Genomic DNA, 18,730 nt, shown 5'->3' with positions numbered 1-18,730 from the left:
TCTCTTTCGATTCTACTTCTTACGTACCAATTGATTAATTTCGTTTTATCAAATACAAAATAAAGAATACTGAAGAATAAAATTGTCAATTGATGCTAAATTGCTTAAATTATACTAGGGAGGGACTATATTGTTTCGTTTCTGAAAAATATAGTAATCAACAAATAAAAGTCCAAAATATTTAGTGGCAAATGACATTTATGTGGTAACCAATATTTTCTTAATTAAAAGAAAAAAAACTCAACTGACTCAATTTCCATATTTACCCTCATCTTTCTCAACGATTTATAGTTTTACCTTTCTTCCTCTTTTCAAAATTCAACTTCTCTTGGTACGACCTCAAATCGGGAAGCAGATTTAAATCCCACATCAATGGCGGACTCAGAGCCAATACGAGAAGGAGAAGTAGAAGACGAAACCCAAACAATCTCTACACTCCATCACCAAATGATTCCTTCCGAGTTGACTCACGACGAGTTCACTGAGCTATCCGACTCAATCGCCGAGTTCCACACCTACCAACTCGGTCCGGGACGATGCTCTTCACTCCTCTCTCAACGCGTCAAATCTCCGCCGGAAACCGTCTGGTCCGTCGTGAGACGCTTCGATCGGCCTCAGATTTACAAACACTTCATCAAAAGCTGCTCCGTCGAGGAAGGATTCGAGATGCGTGTGGGCTGCACGCGCGACGTGACGGTGATCAGTGGACTTCCGGCGAACACGTCGAGGGAGAGACTCGATCTCCTCGACGACGATCGGAGAGTGACTGGGTTTAGCATCACCGGAGGCGAACACAGGCTGAGGAATTACAAATCGGTGACGACGGTTCATAGATTCGAGAGAGATGGACGGATCTGGACCATTGTTCTTGAATCGTACGTCGTTGATGTGCCGGAAGGAAACACGGAGGAGGATACGCGTTTGTTCGCCGATACTGTGATTAAACTGAATCTGCAGAAACTCGCGTCGATCACTGAAGCTATGAATCGTGATTCCGGCGACGGTGGAAACTCTCTCAGGTGAAGTGAAAAAAAAAATGAACACGACAAACAAAACACAAATTGGGGAATTTTTCTTCTTCTTCTTCTTTTTAATTTTTCATTTTTTTTTCCTTTGTAAAACAATTTATTTTCTTTCCTGAATTGTAATATTTGCTCGTTTAATGGTGGTTATATTCCGTTTTTTACCTCATCGTTTTTGTCGAGTCTCCTGGATATTTGGAATTTGGAATGTTCGATAAGTTTAAAATGAATCCAATGTCTACATCACGAAATTAGGGATGGTGTCGTATTATTTCCGTTTCAATATAATTTTGTTTATAAACAAACAGAAGCTGAAACACAATTTTTAAAATTAATATTTGTAATACGTGAAATGGCGAAATTATTTTGCAATTCGTCAAATATTTAGCATGGTTTATACCATTTAACGAAGACAACAAACAATCATCCGTAGGCCGTAGCTGCATTAAAATTTTGAATTAATAATTCTGGTTTTCTATTTTCGTTTTTTTTTCAATTTCCATAGTCGACAATATTGTATTTTTTTGGACTCAATTTTAGGAGAGGAGAAGGGGTTTGAATGACGAATGAGCCCATTAACATCACAAAGTTGGAATCGGATTATGAGATTTTTTTTTATTTTTCCTCTCATTTTAAATTTACGGTCGTAAACTTTTTACTAACGTAAATATGCATAATTATGGATGTAGAGAAATTCGAAGCAAAAGTGACAAATGAGGATATGCTCTCTCGTATTATTCCATTAGGGAAAGAGACAAATCTAGTGGGTACTGCAAGTTGCCCAACTTGGTTAATAAAAGAAAAAGAAAGTCAGAAAGTGAAATTTTATTTGATTAGAAAATAGAAAACAAAACAAAAGTGAAAATTCAAAGGGTCCAGACTTTAATGACGGTAAACCAATCAGAAGACAGGATTTTTTAGCACCACGACTTTAATGATTACCACTAAACTTCTATTATGAGAATGGGGTACCTACTGTTTGAAAATCCATTTCTTAATTATCAATCATATTGCCTGAGTTTTTTTTTTTTTTTGTCTCAGTTTACAATCTTTCTGAGGTAGTTTTGGTACTAATTTGTAATATTTTTACAACTTATGAGTAGTTGGTATTCTTAATATACTCCAGACCTTTACATACTCGTAAGAAAAATTAAGAATAAACTCAACATTTAGATACAAAAACTAATTTTCAAAAACCAACCACATTTAGATACAAAAACTAATTTCCAATACATAAACGAAATGAGCAAATGTTTATTGTTCTTTCTACTATTTGATGTTACATTGCGCTTGTGCTTACTAGTTGGCAAAGTTTCATCAAAAGAAAGCTATTGATTTTTCCACAGTGGACTGAGTAACGGGAAGAAAAATCCCGGTGATGGAGGAGGTAGCGATTCACTCTCGCCGTAAAACCGCGGCGAAAATGCAAAATTGGGTGATAACAACGGAAATGAGGATCTTGGCGGTGGTGACAAAGCAAATTGTGAAGCTGGAGACTGAAAAAACATTGGATTAGGACCGGTTTGATGAGAAAGAAATGAACTGGTTGATGATCGAACCGGGTTTTGGTTTTGTAGCTGAGGTCGGTTTGCAACAGGGCTTGATTCGATTAAGTAACGCATATAAGCCGAAATTGGAGATTCAGCTGGATTAATTGAAAATTGGTTAACAGTCTGAACCGGTTGAGAGACCATTGGATCTGATTGAATCGGAGGAGGAGGTGGAGGGCGGTTGACTTGAGTTAAAGGAGCCGGTCTAACTTTGACCAATCTTGAATTTGGAGGTTTTGGTGGGTTTGGGTTTGTTGACTGTGGAAGATTGACTGAAGAAGTTGAGCCAAGTCCGGTTAACTGCTGAACAATGGACCTGAAATCGGTTTTGTTGATATTATAAACCAACGCTTGAGGATTTTGTTGTTGATTTTGCTGGGTTGGTGGATCTTTACGGATGTTTCTTCCTATCTTATTCACACCTAGATGGTGATGATGATTATCATTATTATGATGATCATTAACACGATTTCTCTGATCATCCATGATAATTAAACCTGTAACCAAACAAAAAAAAGCAGAGCAAACAAAAAATCTTGGTAAATTATTATCAGAGAAACCACAAAAGCCTTTGTATCTTTGAGGTAATTACAGTTTTTGAAACTTATTTGAACAAAGAAATTCTCTGAAACTAGCGCAACGAAAAAGGGTTTTAAACCCTTTTAACGAGAAAGAAAGCCTTACGCGTTATTTGATGTTGACCGGAGAAATGAAGATTTGGAAAAGAAGAAGAGAAGACGAACAAACAAGAGGGGCTTTTAAAGAAGAAGGAAAAATAGGAAAGTATGACTTTTTTGACTCTCTTGATCTCATCCGCACCATATATTTATTTCTTTACAAAGTTTAACTTTTTTTAATCCTAATCCAAAACCTAGTTTCTCATAGTTTTATTCAACAGCCAACAAGTGGATTAAATATATAAACAACTTGAGGACATATATTAGTGATATTACCAAAGTTGTTTGTATATTTAGTCATACTTTATACCAAGATTTAAGTTAAGTTTGTAATTTAAGTGATAGGCTGGTTGTCAAAAAAAAAAAAAGTGATAGGCTGATGGTATATAAACATGGTCGGAAATATTGACAGTAACGATTTGTTTTGTCGTCACCAATTCATATACGTAAATTATCAAATTTAATATCTCCCAATTATGACACGACGGCATAATCATCGAGACGGTTAAAAACGAAATATCCCATGTCAAATCAAATCAGCGTTATCTTCTCCGAAAGTACGGAGTACGAAACTTACGTCTAATTGTAATCATGATATCCTTGATTTTTAGTCGAATTATAGAGATTCAGAGATAAGCTTTGTTGTTGTTTTCTTTGGTTTCATTTTGTTGTTTTGTTGATTGATAATTTTCTGGACAAATGAAACTCGATATTACTAATATGGTTGATCTCTTGTACACGTGAAACAAAACTCAAAACAAACGAGATATCGTTTCTCTAAAAAAAATTGTAATATGGGGATTTGATTTGTCTCTGTCTCATAACACAAATCACTAAGCTATATAGCATTAATCATATAAAATAGATTTTCAACGTACGAAAACTTGTTAAAATGAAAAACAAGTTTTTCATTCTAAGACACAAAAACACAAAAAAAAAAATGTCAAAGAGAACAAATGTAACAAAAAAAAATACAGTTGTACATCAAAATAATATTAGTATACATCTCACATATTCTATCACGATTTATGTTATCACGAATCTGGATTGAAACTACATATAACCAGCTTCATTTGTCTTTAAACGATGATATATATTTCATCTTAAATTTTATATAAATTCTCAGAATCATGATAAAATCATTGATAATCATATGTTAAAATTCCTCTTCTCTTCTATCAATCCTTGATCTCTCAAATTCTCAAAACTCCAATTCCTTCTCATTCCACTGCTCCTCACAAGCCTTGGTTGCTCGGGTCGGATCGGTCCACTGCTAGGACTTGAACCAATTGGACCACTTAGCCTAACGTGATGAATCTTTTTCACCTTCTTCATTTTCTGCGCTAGAGACGATCCTGACCGTCCAATCTTCTCATGCATCCTAGGACTCAAATTTCCTGACCAATTTCTCCCACCAACATGATCTCCACAATATGTTTTACCTAGAACATGGTTAATTTCGACTGTTGGTGGTCCGGGACCGGAGATATCAAACTCTTTGTTGGAATCTGTCCGTGGAAGAGCTTGACATGATAGACAATTTAGGCTCATAGTTTTTTTTTTTCGATATCCTTAGGACAATGGAGATCGATAATGAAAAAGAGAGATAAGGAAAAAGAAAGAGAGAGTTGGTTTTATTTGGTTAGTGATTTTATTTTAGTAAAGACTAACAAAAACTAATCTAATTTTGGAAAAAAATTGTATATTTGTAACTTCGATTTTTTGGTAACGTACGTTGTGTAAGTAGGTATCTCGTCTCACACGTTAATTAACAACTATTAACTTTATAGAAATGAGAAATTTTTTGCCTTAAGTCGAGAATTATCTACAAAATAACAAATTGTTGTAGGTTTGTAGCCATATTGCATAACAATTTTTAGTGTGAACGAATGAGTGAATTATGTCATAACATAGCCAAAGATGGCTAATATCTTTTAGAAAGGAGTCAACTCTATGGTACAATACGATTTCAAAAAAATTAATTTGACGAAAAAATAAAATAAAAAATATAAGCTGGTGCTTTTTGTTAGAACTCATCAATGGTGGAGAAAAGTAGTTTACGAGCGTCATCTTCTTATTTTATTTCGACGTGTATACAATAAAATGTTCTCATGTTAGATATTTTGTTTCAAAACCTAAATGAGATTAAATTTTGATAGTATGAGTTTAGGATGTCAAATTATCATTTGTGTAACTCTCACACGCACTACATTCGGGTTATGGCATGATGTCAACAATAATACAAACCACTACAATAGAATCCGGCCTATGTCTTTTTGTAAAAAAAGTCTTCATTTTCCCGTTATCTATTTTAATGAATTATAAAATCAGTCTTTACTAACATACACAAGAGTCATAGATAGATGATAGATCACACGGCTCTCTAAACATAGAGATATACTCAAAAACACAAACATGAGATGGACACTAAAAGGTTCTTACCCATAACTTTGAACGTCGAACGACCTGCTTTAAATAATTAAATCTATGTTTTTACTGTTGTGATATGTATTAAAATAAATATATACAACATATGACACATGTTTCCACATTTTTGGCACTATAAACAGTTTCATCATAAGTCATATCCCCTCAAAACAGATAAGAGCACCATCCCTCCCAAGACTCATTTAAGACCACTTATTTCCCTTTGTCTTTTGCTTATGTTACATTGCAATTTATATATATGAACCTTGATGGTGTAAAAGGCTAAAAGCTAACCCAAAAGTTTTGCATACATAGTGAAAACTGATTTCTAATTGACTAATTGTACACAAAATTTCATTCATAGAACCAAAAAACTTCAATAGATTTTTTCTCACTTTAATCTTACTCCATACATAACATATACAAGTACAACCAAAGTTTTCTTTATTTTACTACCTCTCTCTGGTCTCCAACTTCGATCTCACTTACAGGCTTATGAAAACACTAAACTAAGAACTAAACAAGTTCTCCTAATGAACAACATTGATTAATAACATGAAGCTGGCGATGCAAAACGAGTACTTACTAATTTACAGAGAGATCTACTTGCGAAAAGACCGAACATTACCAGCTAATTTTGATCACTTCTAATCAATGGAAACATTAGTTTCATCTCTTGAAGAGTCGGCTTTGTTCAATTGTCTTCTCCAACTTTCGACATTAAAGCAAGCTTGAGCTGATCATGATTGAAAAACTGGCTTCCCATCTTCACAGTAGCTTGTTGAATCATCAAATCATTCACCACGGATAAACTAGCGTGATTCACTTCCAAATCCAATTCCTTAAGCGCTTCCATGAATCTCGCACCAGGATGATTCTTCTTGCTGCATTGTACACGTATCATCACATCCCAACCTATGATCTTCACATCAATCTCCATTTCTATAGAACTCGCCGAATCTTGATTCGAACATTTTCGTTCTTTCACTCTCGACCCGCCGCTTTTCCCGTTTCCTTCCTTGCTCATCCCATCTAACTGCTTCTGAATCTCTTCTTTATCGGATTCCGCTTGTTGCAGCTTCGATTTCAGCTCGTTGATATACGAAATGGCGTCTCCAAGAAGAGAAGCTTTGTCCATTTTCGAAACGTTGGGAACCACAGCTCTCAAAGAGTAGAATCTCTGGTTTAGCTTCTCTCTTCTCTGTCTCTCTGCTTCTACGTGATTCAATGGCTCTTCTCTCCCGTTCGCCGGTTTTCTTCCCCGTTTCCTCGGTTTCTTCTCCGGTTCAACAACAATCGCTTCCTTAACCACCGATGCTTCGAGGTCGGAATGATCCGAGTCGCCGGATTTCGCGGCGGATCGAACCACGGTGCTGAAAGAAAGCATTCCTTCGTCGTTGTTACTCCCTTTCGAAACAGGAGATCTCCTCTTGTTGCTCTCCTCCGCCATAAAACTTAGGGTTTCACTCGATTTCATCATCCGCGACGACCCATCAGGAAAGTTCCCGTTTTGATTCAACCCAGAGCTCGAGAAGTTCAAATCCTGCTCTACAAGCGACGGATTCTGCGGATTCTGTCTAGGGTTTTCAATCGAGCTCTCGTTCTTTTCAAGCTTCGAAATCTGATGAGAATCGGATTTGGAATTTGAATTGGAATTACTGTTGTGTATCGCCGGAGTTACCTGACCCGATTCGACTCCGGTGGTGGTCGGTTCGCTGATCCACAAAGCTGGATCGTTCTCTCCTTGATCAGGATTCAGATCTAACCCCCAAGAACAAGCTTCTCCACCATTACCGTTGTTGAAATTGAAGAGACTATTGACTTTATCCATCAGATCTGAGCTTTGGCTTATCACTTCCGAAGAACCAAGCTCAACGACGCCGTTTTCCGCCGCGATACACACCATCGTCTGTAACCCGTATATCTGACCTTGATGAGCTCGTTCACAACCCGACCCGGTTAAAGCACCCGACCCGGATAACCAAATCACGCGAGAGTTTAATAAGGATTCTCCGGGAAGCCCAACACCGTTCGCGAAGCTCTGTGTCATCGAGACCAAGAAGAACCACTCAGTATCGGTGACTTCTTCGTCGTTTGCTTCATCGGAAACTCCGATTCCGCCGGAGATTAACGAGTTAAGCTCACGGATCACTCTTTTCCGATGCTCTTGCTCCGCCGGATTCGAACTCGAGCTCTTCTTTTTCTTGTCTTTGTCTTCTTCTCCTCTGTAGTAACCATCTCCCCAGCCGAGAATCAATGTGTTATCTCCGGTGGGAGAATCGAAATCGTGTGAGATCTGCCAGAAGATCGCGTAAGTCCAGTTTTCTTCTGCGGATTCGATTAAAGCTTGGAGACGTTGTTGGAGAGTGTCTTCGTTAAATTGAGAAAGTGGAGGAGGAGGAGGAAGAGATGGTTGTGGCCAGAGCGTTGAGTGATTTGTTCCGATGAAAGCTTCCATCGGCGCAGACGCGTTATCGTCGGTGGCCGTTGACTGGTTGAGGAAATAGTCGTTCATGTGAGCATACGATGGAGATAAGATGGAGGAATATTTCCGGTGAAAGTTGAAGACTTTTCCGGTCTGAAGAGAGAGACAGAGAGAGGTGACGTGTTGGAGGAAAATGGAAAGAGGAAAAGCTAAGCAAATGGCGTTTAGTGATTGTTTGGAGAGGATTCTTGTAGTATTTTAATTTTTTTTTTTAACAAAGTAATGTAAATAATTGGTTTTTTTTTTATAAAAGAATCTCATAATATGAGAGTTGCAATATATAATATGACATAAAATAAGTTATAATATAAGATCTAGTGTCTAATTAATATTTACGAAAACGTAATATTACGAACTGAATATTTTGGTCCGTGCCAAAAGCAGTTAAGATATTTATGTCCGTATTGATATGCTTGGAACACACTGTTTTGTACACAAAATATTATTAATATGTTTGTGATCCATAATGTGTCACAAAATTATTTATTTTGTTATATTATTTTATCAAAATAATGATCCAGAATAAGTGGCGGCAAAACTATTAATTTCGTAAGAAAATTAACTGAAATAAGAACTAATAAATAATTCACCAATGAATCGATATCTGATTTGAAATTTACGATTTGTATACAAACAATTTTAGTCACGGCTGATCTCGCAACAATTTATTCTATGCTTCCTCAGATTTTGTGGTGCGAGTTTTCCCAGTATACAAAACAAATGATTTAATTAATCACGACCAAAAAAAAAAATGATTTAATTAATGAAAACGATTTTTCTCTCATTTAAAGTCATAGTCGGATTAAAATAAATTGGAACTACCTTGTGTAGCCCACTTTAATTGTTTGGGTCCTGACTAGGCCTAGTCAAGTCTGTTTTTTTCATGATTTTCTCGCCATTACTAACATTTACGTTTATAAAAATCTTGATAACTTTGTCATATAGCAGATATATATAGTCTTCTTTTAACTGCATTCTTTTATGCCCAACAGTTTGAAATTTTACCATTTTGCTATACTTTTTTTTTTTTTTGAAAAATGAGTTTTGCTAAAAACTTTCATGAAAGCATGACCAACCTATCATTTTTTAAAAGTTACATAAGATTGACAATGAAATTACACAGATATTGACAGCCATTAATAAAATATGATATCCACGAAAAAGAAGAAAAGTATTCAGTGAAAAGGACAATAATACACAATATCAAATTGTTAATCACGGTGGCTAAATATTTGCACCACAAAAAAAAAATATTAACGGTGGCTAAAATGCCCCACTTCACGTGTTTCTCGTGAATGATGTAACTTACCATAAACTTCAGACCCACTAATCATATAGTAACACCATATGATTTTAAATATAACATATTAAATTATTTGTACTCCTTTGGCCAGTTTTGCAAGGCGTAATCATGTCACTAAACACAATATATCAAGTAAATTTTTGTTTTTAGAGAATTAGATGTGATAAACTCTATTAATAACTTAGTCTGCGCTGGTCACACATTCACTTTTTGGATTTTATAAACAGTTTATATGTTCTTTTATTTTATTTTATTTTGGTAAAAAATTAAGTTTTATACCATTTTTAGATTTTTTACAGCAAAGAAAGATACAACAAAGGAAAACAGATTAACCCAAAAAACTACAAAAATTTACGAAAACAACAAGAATATTGCAGAAGTAGCTAAGAAAATAGAGTCGGCTAGGAAGATGCGAAAGTTAAAACCCGAACAAATTTAGTCGAGAAAACACCTAATCCACGTAAAAAACGGGGACCATGCATTTTTGCCGCAGCTCAAAGAACTAGAGTTCTCATCGTTGTTGCCACGAGCCTCCTCCCGAGTCCGTCCTCAAAACTTTTGGAAGGAAAACCTACATCTTCTCCGAAAACAAACGCATTATCCGGTAAATGTTATGGACTAACTTGCAATTGGCGATAAGGGAGTCCGAGGAGCTATCTGAAAGTCGCCTCCGACTGCCATTCCTGCAAAACCAAGGTCTCCAAAGGAACCAACTCCCACAATTGCAAGGTAACCATAACAACATACTGGCGCTTCCGATTATGATGTTTTTTTTAAATTTACATCATAATCTATAGTTTTTCTCTTTTAACATAGCTTTTAAACAAACATTTTTGTACATACAACGAAATGGATAAGATCAAATTATCTTTAGCAGTTATGAGTTTCGAAAGAATTTAAACGATAATTATAGTATAATTTTTAAGATTAGAGATTAAATTAAATCCTGCATTTAAAATTTTGTGAATTTCAACGAATTTTATGACAATATTTATTTACGGTTTAGATTTTGAAGGTTACTATTTAAATTTTGTGATTAAAAGTTTAAATATAAATAAATTATAATTACAATGAGAAAGATGCAAAAATTTTCTACGGCATAAAATCATAAACATATGAAAATTTTATAAAAATTTGTGAAAACATTGGAAAACTTACGATGATTCCAGAAAAGTTATTTGAGAATGTGATTTTCTTGAAAAAATATTTATATAACAAGAAGAAAAAAAAACAATTCCTGTTATATTTTGAAGAAATGTCTGAAAACAATGTATGTTGAACTTACCAACACCAACTTTCCACTTGTTTAGTGGGCCATTTTCTTTTAACTACAGGTAAGGAATAATTCAAAAATGGGCTTCTTTACTATTGGGCCAGATAAGTTCCTTTGAGTTTAATATCCGCTAATCTAATGTTACGCAACAACAAAACGTCTAAAATAAATTAACTTTACAGGTTCTGGAAGAAAGAAAAGGAAAAGGAAAAAAACAAAAACCCCCAAAAATAATTTCTCTGCTTTGAAAGAGTTTGATCCATTGTCACTACTGTCTTAGATTTTCCAGATTCTGGGTAGCTTCTTTTATCTGTAAAAATTTCTATTCTCTCATTCGATTTGCAATCAGCGATGGCGACTGAGAATCACACGGACAAGAATGTTGTTTTCAGAAAGCTAAAAGCAAAATCCGATAACAAGGTTAGGTTTCTCCATTTCCTCCGTACGTTTTTTTTTTATTTGAAGATTTTGAATTCGAATTTATGTGATTTCGATCAGATCTGAAGCTGATTCGACCTAATCTCCGATTGATTTCTGGTTTTGCTTGTTTTTTTTTTAAAAGGTGTGCTTCGATTGTAGTGCGAAGAATCCAACATGGGCTTCGGTTACTTACGGTGTTTTTCTATGCATCGATTGTTCAGCTGTTCATCGAAGTCTCGGTGTTCATATTAGCTTCGTGAGGTAAATCTTTCGATTCTGAGGAACACAAATTTTAGAAAAATCCAGTGTTTGATCAAAATCTCTAGGGTTAATTCTGGTGTAGCAAATTTAGCTTCTGACTAGGGTTTAAGCTATGATTATTCAACTTATGCAAGACGATGTTGACCTGTTTTTGTCCCTTTGACCATCCTATTTATAGCATTTTCACTTTGTTGTAGATCTTTTGGTTGATTATAAGATCACAATCCCGATAAGTATGGACCTTTGTTGATTTTTTTCTTGAGATCATATTGATTCAAATTTTCATTACTTTAGCTTCTTTTTTTTTTAAAAAAAAGAGAAAATTTTGATGTATGTAGGTCGACGAACTTAGACTCGTGGAGTCCTGAGCAGCTAAGAACAATGATGTTTGGTGGGAACAACCGAGCTCAGGTGTTTTTCAAGCAACATGGATGGAATGACGGTGGAAAAATCGAGGCTAAGTATACTTCAAGAGCTGCTGATTTGTATAGACAAACTCTCGCTAAGGAAGTTGCTAAAGCCATGGCCGAAGAATCTAGTTTATCTTCATCATCCTCTGTTGCTACTTCTCAGCCAGCGGAGTCATCTAATAACGGGTTTTCTTCTGAACCTCCAACAAAAGAGAGTCCTCCGGTTAAGCAAGAAGCAACTGGTGTCTCCTCTTCACCAAAAGCTCCTCAGGCAGCTGTGGCGAGTACGTTTAAGAAACCTCTTGTTCCGAGAAAGACAGGGAAGACTGGTGGTCTTGGTGCTCGTAAGCTTACTACGAAGGTAAAGATTTCATATTCTCAAGAGTTAAAGTGTGGATCTTTTTTCTTTGTTTTGATTATGATTAGTGTGTATTGCTATGCAGCCAAAAGAAAACCTCTATGAGCAGAAGCCCGAAGAGCCTGTACCGGTGATTCCTGCTGCCTCTTCGACTCACAACACATCATCAGCGGGATCATCATTTGCCTCTCGGTTTGAGTATTTTGATGACGAGCAATCAGGTGGGCTAAGTGGTACACGCTTGCTTAGCCATGTCGCTCCACCAAAGTCGTCGAATTTCTTTAATGACTTTGGAATGGACAGTGCTTTCCCCAAGAAATCAAGCTCAAGCTCATCCAAAGTTCAAGTAAGAAGGCTGCATTTTCAAACAGAACCCAAGAAAGAAATAGATTTCAATTTACTAACTATTTTCTTACCTAGGTTGAAGACACGGATGAAGCAAGAAAGAAGTTTTCAAATGCAAAATCGATTTCCTCTGCTCAGTTTTTCGGGAATCAGAACAGAGATGCCGATTTGGATTCAAAAGCTACGCTTCAGAAGTTCTCGGTATTGTCACAAACCAATCAAACTCTGTATAAGTCTTATCAAGTGTCATTGTTCATACCTAATGGGATTGCAAAACCAACAGGGCTCATCAGCTATTTCAAGTTCTGATCTTTTTGGACGCGGACAAGATGATTCCAACATCGATATCACAGCGAGTGATCTGGTGAACCGAATTTCTTTCCAGGTAAAATTCTTGGCAAAAATCGAATTCTTCAGGTTTTGTACTTAACTCTTTCCTTGATTTGACTTTGTTTCCCCACGACAGGCGCAGCAAGATATGTCATCTCTTGTGAACATAGCGGAAGAAACGACAAAGAAGCTGGGTACATTGGCCTCCGGTATATTCAGTGATCTCCAGGATAGAATGCTGTAAGAAACAGACAAAGATCTTGCCTTTTCATTTACAGAGAGAGAAAAGCCTTTCATTTGCTTCTCTTAGATGTAATGTAACACATTGTCGGCTATAAAAGTAAAAGACAAAGCTTTTTTTGGTTTCTGTTCTGCAGCAATCTAAGATGTAAAATGACACTTATATTCCCCAAACTCAAATATATTTGACAATTGCGTTTGCAACTATAACCAATGATGTTAAAAGATAACACGTAAATGATGTTAAGAACTTCTTTCTTTGCTGTCTCGTTTTGTGTGTGAGGCAGATTTCTTGATGATTGCTTTTTAGGGTTTAAGTAACTTATGAGTATATTAATCATACATTTGGATTAGAGTCGATCATGAGCTCTTCAGGCATCGACTAATTTGTAACAGACTGCTATCGTCTTCATGTTTTTGTAGTGATTTTCTTGAAATAAACATATAATGCTCTATCACCAAAAGCTTACACAAACCCAAGATTACCTGACGTCTAGTGTTAAAAAGCAAAAGCCTTTCTCAGGACATTGGGAGCTCCGGTGGGATTTTTCTGATCTGCCAAAAGAGACGACGCTATTGGTTCTCAGGACATTCTCACAAACCATTATGTGGACTGAATACGTCGGAATATGACAATTATTTTAATGAAATATAATTTTATTCAACGTAAGGTTATTCAAACGTTAGACTTGTGCAAAGACAAATAAAAACATTAGTTGCTATACTATACATTAAATTTGATCTAGATTTTAGAAAAAAAATTAGAGTACTTGATGTGTTTATAAATTAATTGGATAAAGATAAAAAATAAAGTTCGTAAAACAAACATAGCAAAATAGTAAATTAATAAAACAAGTTAGCAGTAAAGTAAATTTCTTTCCTTCATCATATAATTAAAGCGAAAATTTTTTAATTATAGATTAGAAATCAAATATGAAAATCTGATTTTGTCAATTAAAAAACGGTTACCCTTAATCAAAAAGTCAATTAAAAAACGGTTTAAGAAGGAAAAAAAATAATCGGTCAAAGATTGTCAAAGTCAAAATCCAATGCGAACCATGGTTGAGTTAATCATACTGTAATAGTGTAATTGTATAAAGTAAACAAATCTAACAACGTTTTAATTTGAGTTTACAGCTTAGTCTTGAAAACCTAAAAAAAATGGCGGCATAATTTCCCTCCTAATTCAAACCCTTTTTATTGACTCACTCCCAGCTTCCCTCCAAATCGATTCGCTCGTTTCCAAAATCCTTTCCCTTTTCGGTATTTTGCTCTTAAATTTCGAAAATTTCACCAAGTTTTGGAGCCAAATTCGAAAATTTCTCCTTCCATTACTTACGGATCGATCTACGACAAGTCGGCGACTTCTCCCAAAACTAAACCCTAGCTTCTTCTTCTTCTTCTTCTTCACTTTCTTCAGAGAAATCGATCTGGGTTCGTTGTTAATGGCGCCATTTCTCAATTCGAGTGATACTGATCCACCGCCGTCGCCTAAAATCGAAAACCCCGTCGACACCCTAGACGAGTCTTCACCTACCGCGCCGATTCGAGCTCTCGTTGCTCACTCTCTCGCTCTCTCGTCACCGATTCGCCAGATTCAGAATCAGCCTTCTTCTCCGGCGAAACCCTTAACCGAGATCCAAAACCCAGATGAATCTTCCTCTTCTCCTTCGCATAAAACCCTGGTTACGCCTCCTTCAGTCGGTATAGAGGAAAGCGAGTGCAGAGACTCTCAAATCGTGCCGCAATCTCAGATTTCGCCTGACGACAACAAAATTCTCCAAACCGCGAGCACTTCATACTCCCTTGACGCCAACATAGACTCGTACAATCGCTCACCAAAGAGATTCATATCGGATTTTGACTATCAAAGCGACGATGATCTCAAAATTGGGTCCACAAAACCTGGAGAATTCTCATGGTCGTCTCCGAAGAATGAACCCACCGGTGTTGTATGTTCCCTTCTCCTCTTAGATTATAATTTTTCGTCAATTCTAGGGTTCATCCAAAAATTGAGTGATTTGATGTTTTCAAACAATTTCTTCAGGGTGCTGGATTAGATAATTCAGGCAACACTTGCTTCATAGCTTCAGTGTTGCAGTGCTTCACTCATACTGTGCCCCTTATCGAGAGTCTCCGCTCATACAAACATCAAGTCCCTTGCAACTGTAAGACTACTGATTTACGCCGTTTTATGATCTGATAATAGTTGGTGCCCTTGATCGTTCATAGTCTTAGTCTTAGAGTTCATTTGGATTAGCTTTACGCCGTTTTATGATCTGATAATAGTTGGTGCCCTTGATCGTTCATAGTCTTAGTCTTAGAGTTCATTTGGATTAGCTTTACGCCGGTTTATGTTTTGATTTTAGTTGTTGCTTTGATTGTTCATAGTCTTAATCTTAAAGCTCATCTGAATTTCATTTATGCCGTTTTATGGTCTGATTTGAGTTGTTGCCTGGATTGTTCATACTTGATCTTATAGCTCTGCTTTACGCCGTTTTGTGGTCTGATTTGAGTTGGTGCCTTGATTGTTCATAGTCTTAATCTTATAGCTCATTTGGATTTTTCAGGTGGCAATGAGAAGTTTTGTGTTCTTCAGGCTCTCCGAGAGCACATTGAGCTTGCTCTGAGGTCTTCGGGAGATTCTTTAAGGATTGATTGGTTTCGTGATAATCTAAATTGTATCCTTCTCAACCCTTAAGATTTTTTGTTTGTTCTGTTTTGTTGCGTAATTGTGTTTGAGATTTCTTCATTATGAATGTTTTATCCTTAAAACCATTATAGATTTCTCGCCGGACTTTCAAATTAACAACCAAGAAGACGCTCATGAGTTTCTACAGTCGTTTCTGGATAAGTTAGAGAGATGTTGTTTGGATCGTAGAGATAAGCCTGGCTCTGTCTCTTCTCAAGATGGTAACATTGTTGACCATGTCTTTGGTGGGCGTCTCGTGAGTAAGGTAAGAAATGTTCACTCGTTTACCGAACTATATTTATCTAGTTTTGATTTGAAATAGTTTCCATATATCTATTTATATGTGACTCTTGGAAATATGTTTTATATCTTCCTTTTTCAGCTTCATTGTTGCAACTGCAATTCCATTTCCGACACATTTGAGCCTTCACTTGGATGGAGTCTAGAAATTGAAGATGTCGATAACCTTAGTAGCGCATTAGAGTCCTTTACACATGTGGAAAAACTCGAGGACCAATTTACATGTGATAACTGTAAGGAGAAAGTCTCAAAGGAGAAGCAACTTAAGCTTGATAAGTTGCCGCTGGTTGCTACTTTCCATCTGAAGAGATTCAAGAATGATGGACTTTTTATGGAGAAGATCTTCAAGCATGTGGAGTTCCCTTTGGAGTTGGATTTGCTCCCTTACATGAGCAGTAACGAAAATCCTGAAGTAAGTGAAATTTTAACAGACCTTTTTGTTCTGTAAAATCTAAGAGATTTTCAAGTAATAACATTCATTTATGTTCTTATTTTGTTTCTTCAGGTTTCTACAAAATACCTTCTTTATGCCATGGTGGAGCATCTTGGGAGTGGGGTATCTTTTGGTCATTACTCATCATATGTAAGATCAGCTCCTGGGACATGGCATCATTTTGATGACTCAAAGGTAATATATAAGATATAAACAATGTTTTTCAGTTGATTTGTGTGGTTTAGTTATGTGTAGACTTATCTGCAAAGTTTCAGTCAGATGATCAATGCAACCTTTTCTTGGCAGGTCAGGAAAATCAGCGAAGAATATGTTCTGTCAAAGCATGCATACATGTTGTTTTATGCAAGAGAAGGAACACCATGGTTTTCTAGTGCTTTCGAAGAGCTGAAAACACTCTTTGAAGCTACTCCGTTAAATTTCTCGCCAAAGTCAGTGCTTGAGACAACCTGCAGAGAGGAGTGTGTCAGTCACCACAATGCTGGTAATTCCAACAAAGCCTGTGACGACTTGCCAGGAGTATCGATCCCGGGTGAAAATAACTCAGATTTCCGTTGTGACGAGCCACAAGAAGACGTGTTTCATTCAGCTGAGTCTAGTTGCGATGATGACCCTTTCATGTTTGATACTTTCGAGTCACCTAAGGCTGATGGTTTTGAGAAACCATTTGCTGGGACCTCTCAACAAGAAAAACCTAATGTATATCCAGCCGGCAACATAGCTACAATCGATGAGGTCGCTTCTGTGCCTGTTCTCAAAACTCAAGAGCAAGCCTCGTCTCCAAAACGGAAAGGTACGATCTCTTACTATGTGTTTTTGATAGCTTACTTGTGGAGGATACTAAAAAAGATAGGATCTTCTGATATATTTCAGAACAAGTATTCTCCTTTACTAGCTTTTTGAGTCACTGATTACAGGAAGAATCAATGATCAATGGGGAAAATAGAACTTATGTTAAGGCTTTGCTCTTCTTGTTTTGTGTGATACTATGTACAGCTGACGAGAGAGCTACCATTGGTGAAGCTTATCGGCCTAAGCTCAAGATTCAAAGACAAAATTCCCTTCCAAAACGCCAAGGTACTATACTCTACTAATTTGTTTTGATACCATTAGTCTCAACTATAGTAAACAAGTGGAAGAGATACTAAGTAAGATATGAGAAACAATGAAAGATCCTGAGTCGAGTGTGTGCAATTTTGTAACAGGAACCTTTAAGATCCAACGTGATCATTTGCAAAAGAAGAATAGCAGAGAAGAAACTCTTAAAACAAAACCGTCTAAAAGAATTGTTGCTGCAGATCCTAGGGAGAAAGATTGTGCTCTTTCATATCTCAGTAGGATATCTACGCATCGCTCTCGGATGCTCGCTGCAGCTATAGACGTTTCGGTCAAGGAAAAGAAAGTCTCTAACCTCAAAAGACCGACGATGGGTCTTCACAGGAATCTCTCTGAACCTGCAATGTAATGAAAATATGGGTAATAAAAAAATAAATCCATTCAAGTTTCTTGTTGCTTTAAAGAGTTAGTTAGAGTAAATGAAGATTTCTTCTTTTGTTTTGTGTTTTGGGCGTTTCTTGTGTTTATATCACTCTGATCAAATTTTGTTTTGAAGCTTAAACCAAAAATCTAAGGGGTATATTTTTATAACATTTGCTCTAGAGATTAATGCTTTGTAATGAAATAACAATAAGACAATAAATATTCAATTATTAGAAAATATAAACTTCAATAATGGATGCAAAATGTTTCAAATAGGCATATTAATTTGTATACCCCTCCACAAATCATCTTTATTTTTCAGCCTCTTTTTGGTTGATCAGAAGTTGGTTTCTTCATGGTGCATAGCCTCCACCACCGTGTCCACCGCCTGAACCACCACCGCCACCGTAAGCACCTCCATGTTCACCACCATAACCACCACCTCCACCTGAGCCTCCTCCAGCACCACCGCCATATCCTCCAGCTGCACCACCATAACCACCTCCTTCACCGCCACCACTTCCATATCCACCTCCATGTGCTCCTCCACCGTAAGCTCCTCCACCACTTCCTCCACCGCCACCGCCTCCATACCATCCTCCGGCTCCACCTGAACCTCCTCCAGCTCCTCCTCCTTCGCCGCCTCCGTAAGCACCACCATGAGACCCTCCAGCTGATCCTCCACCACCTCCATGACCACCTCCGCC

General features: G+C 36.8%; 7 protein-coding genes across 7 annotated transcripts in view; 3 read left to right on the top strand and 4 right to left on the bottom strand.

The window, feature by feature from the left end:
- The first annotated feature begins 141 nt into the window (after positions 1–141).
- On the top strand, positions 142–1,214 carry LOC18016235 (abscisic acid receptor PYL1). Its single transcript, XM_006398311.2, has one exon. The coding sequence runs from the start codon at positions 373–375 to the stop codon at positions 1,021–1,023; it is 651 nt and encodes a 216-aa protein (XP_006398374.1). The 5' UTR covers positions 142–372; the 3' UTR covers positions 1,024–1,214.
- A 946-nt stretch (positions 1,215–2,160) lies between these two features.
- On the bottom strand, positions 2,161–3,376 carry LOC18016234 (protein HAIKU1). The gene is made up of 2 exons (XM_006398310.2): positions 3,257–3,376; positions 2,161–3,069 (listed from the first exon to the last, which is right to left on the bottom strand). Exon 2 carries the CDS (start codon positions 3,056–3,058, stop codon positions 2,351–2,353), a length of 708 nt encoding a protein of 235 aa, XP_006398373.1. The 5' UTR covers positions 3,059–3,069; positions 3,257–3,376; the 3' UTR covers positions 2,161–2,350.
- Positions 3,377–4,317: 941 nt separating this feature from the next.
- LOC18016233 lies at positions 4,318–4,800 on the bottom strand. The gene has a single exon (XM_006398309.2). The coding sequence runs from the start codon at positions 4,798–4,800 to the stop codon at positions 4,399–4,401; it is 402 nt and encodes a 133-aa protein (XP_006398372.1). The 3' UTR covers positions 4,318–4,398.
- Positions 4,801–6,033: 1,233 nt separating this feature from the next.
- LOC18016232 (transcription factor MYC3) lies at positions 6,034–8,331 on the bottom strand. The gene has a single exon (XM_024155181.1). It carries the CDS (start codon positions 8,189–8,191, stop codon positions 6,371–6,373), a length of 1,821 nt encoding a protein of 606 aa, XP_024010949.1. The 5' UTR covers positions 8,192–8,331; the 3' UTR covers positions 6,034–6,370.
- A 2,606-nt stretch (positions 8,332–10,937) lies between these two features.
- LOC18016231 (probable ADP-ribosylation factor GTPase-activating protein AGD9) lies at positions 10,938–13,293 on the top strand. The gene is made up of 7 exons (XM_006398307.2): positions 10,938–11,157; positions 11,300–11,418; positions 11,757–12,189; positions 12,272–12,532; positions 12,607–12,732; positions 12,815–12,916; positions 12,998–13,293. Exons 1-7 carry the CDS (start codon positions 11,089–11,091, stop codon positions 13,103–13,105), a joined length of 1,218 nt encoding a protein of 405 aa, XP_006398370.1. The 5' UTR covers positions 10,938–11,088; the 3' UTR covers positions 13,106–13,293.
- Positions 13,294–14,423: 1,130 nt separating this feature from the next.
- On the top strand, positions 14,424–18,106 carry LOC18016230 (ubiquitin carboxyl-terminal hydrolase 21). The gene is made up of 9 exons (XM_006398306.2): positions 14,424–15,053; positions 15,149–15,269; positions 15,672–15,782; positions 15,886–16,058; positions 16,176–16,505; positions 16,599–16,721; positions 16,833–17,337; positions 17,541–17,621; positions 17,750–18,106. Exons 1-9 carry the CDS (start codon positions 14,547–14,549, stop codon positions 18,007–18,009), a joined length of 2,211 nt encoding a protein of 736 aa, XP_006398369.1. The 5' UTR covers positions 14,424–14,546; the 3' UTR covers positions 18,010–18,106.
- Positions 18,107–18,233: 127 nt separating this feature from the next.
- The window catches only part of LOC112086398 (glycine-rich cell wall structural protein 1.8), a 1,152-nt gene continuing 655 nt past the window's right edge, over positions 18,234–18,730 (bottom strand). Inside the window, 1 exon segment of the mRNA XM_024155282.1 lies at positions 18,234–18,730. This exon segment is cut by the window's right edge and continues 119 nt beyond it. Coding sequence (XP_024011050.1) covers positions 18,377–18,730 — 354 coding nt within the window. The 3' untranslated portion in view covers positions 18,234–18,376.

Source organism: Eutrema salsugineum, unplaced genomic scaffold (genome assembly GCF_000478725.1).
Source record: "Eutrema salsugineum unplaced genomic scaffold, Eutsalg1_0 scaffold_20, whole genome shotgun sequence".
Lineage (NCBI taxonomy): Eukaryota > Viridiplantae > Streptophyta > Magnoliopsida > Brassicales > Brassicaceae > Eutrema > Eutrema salsugineum.
Note: the sequence above shows the minus strand (reverse complement) of the source record. Positions and strands in the feature narration are given on the sequence as shown.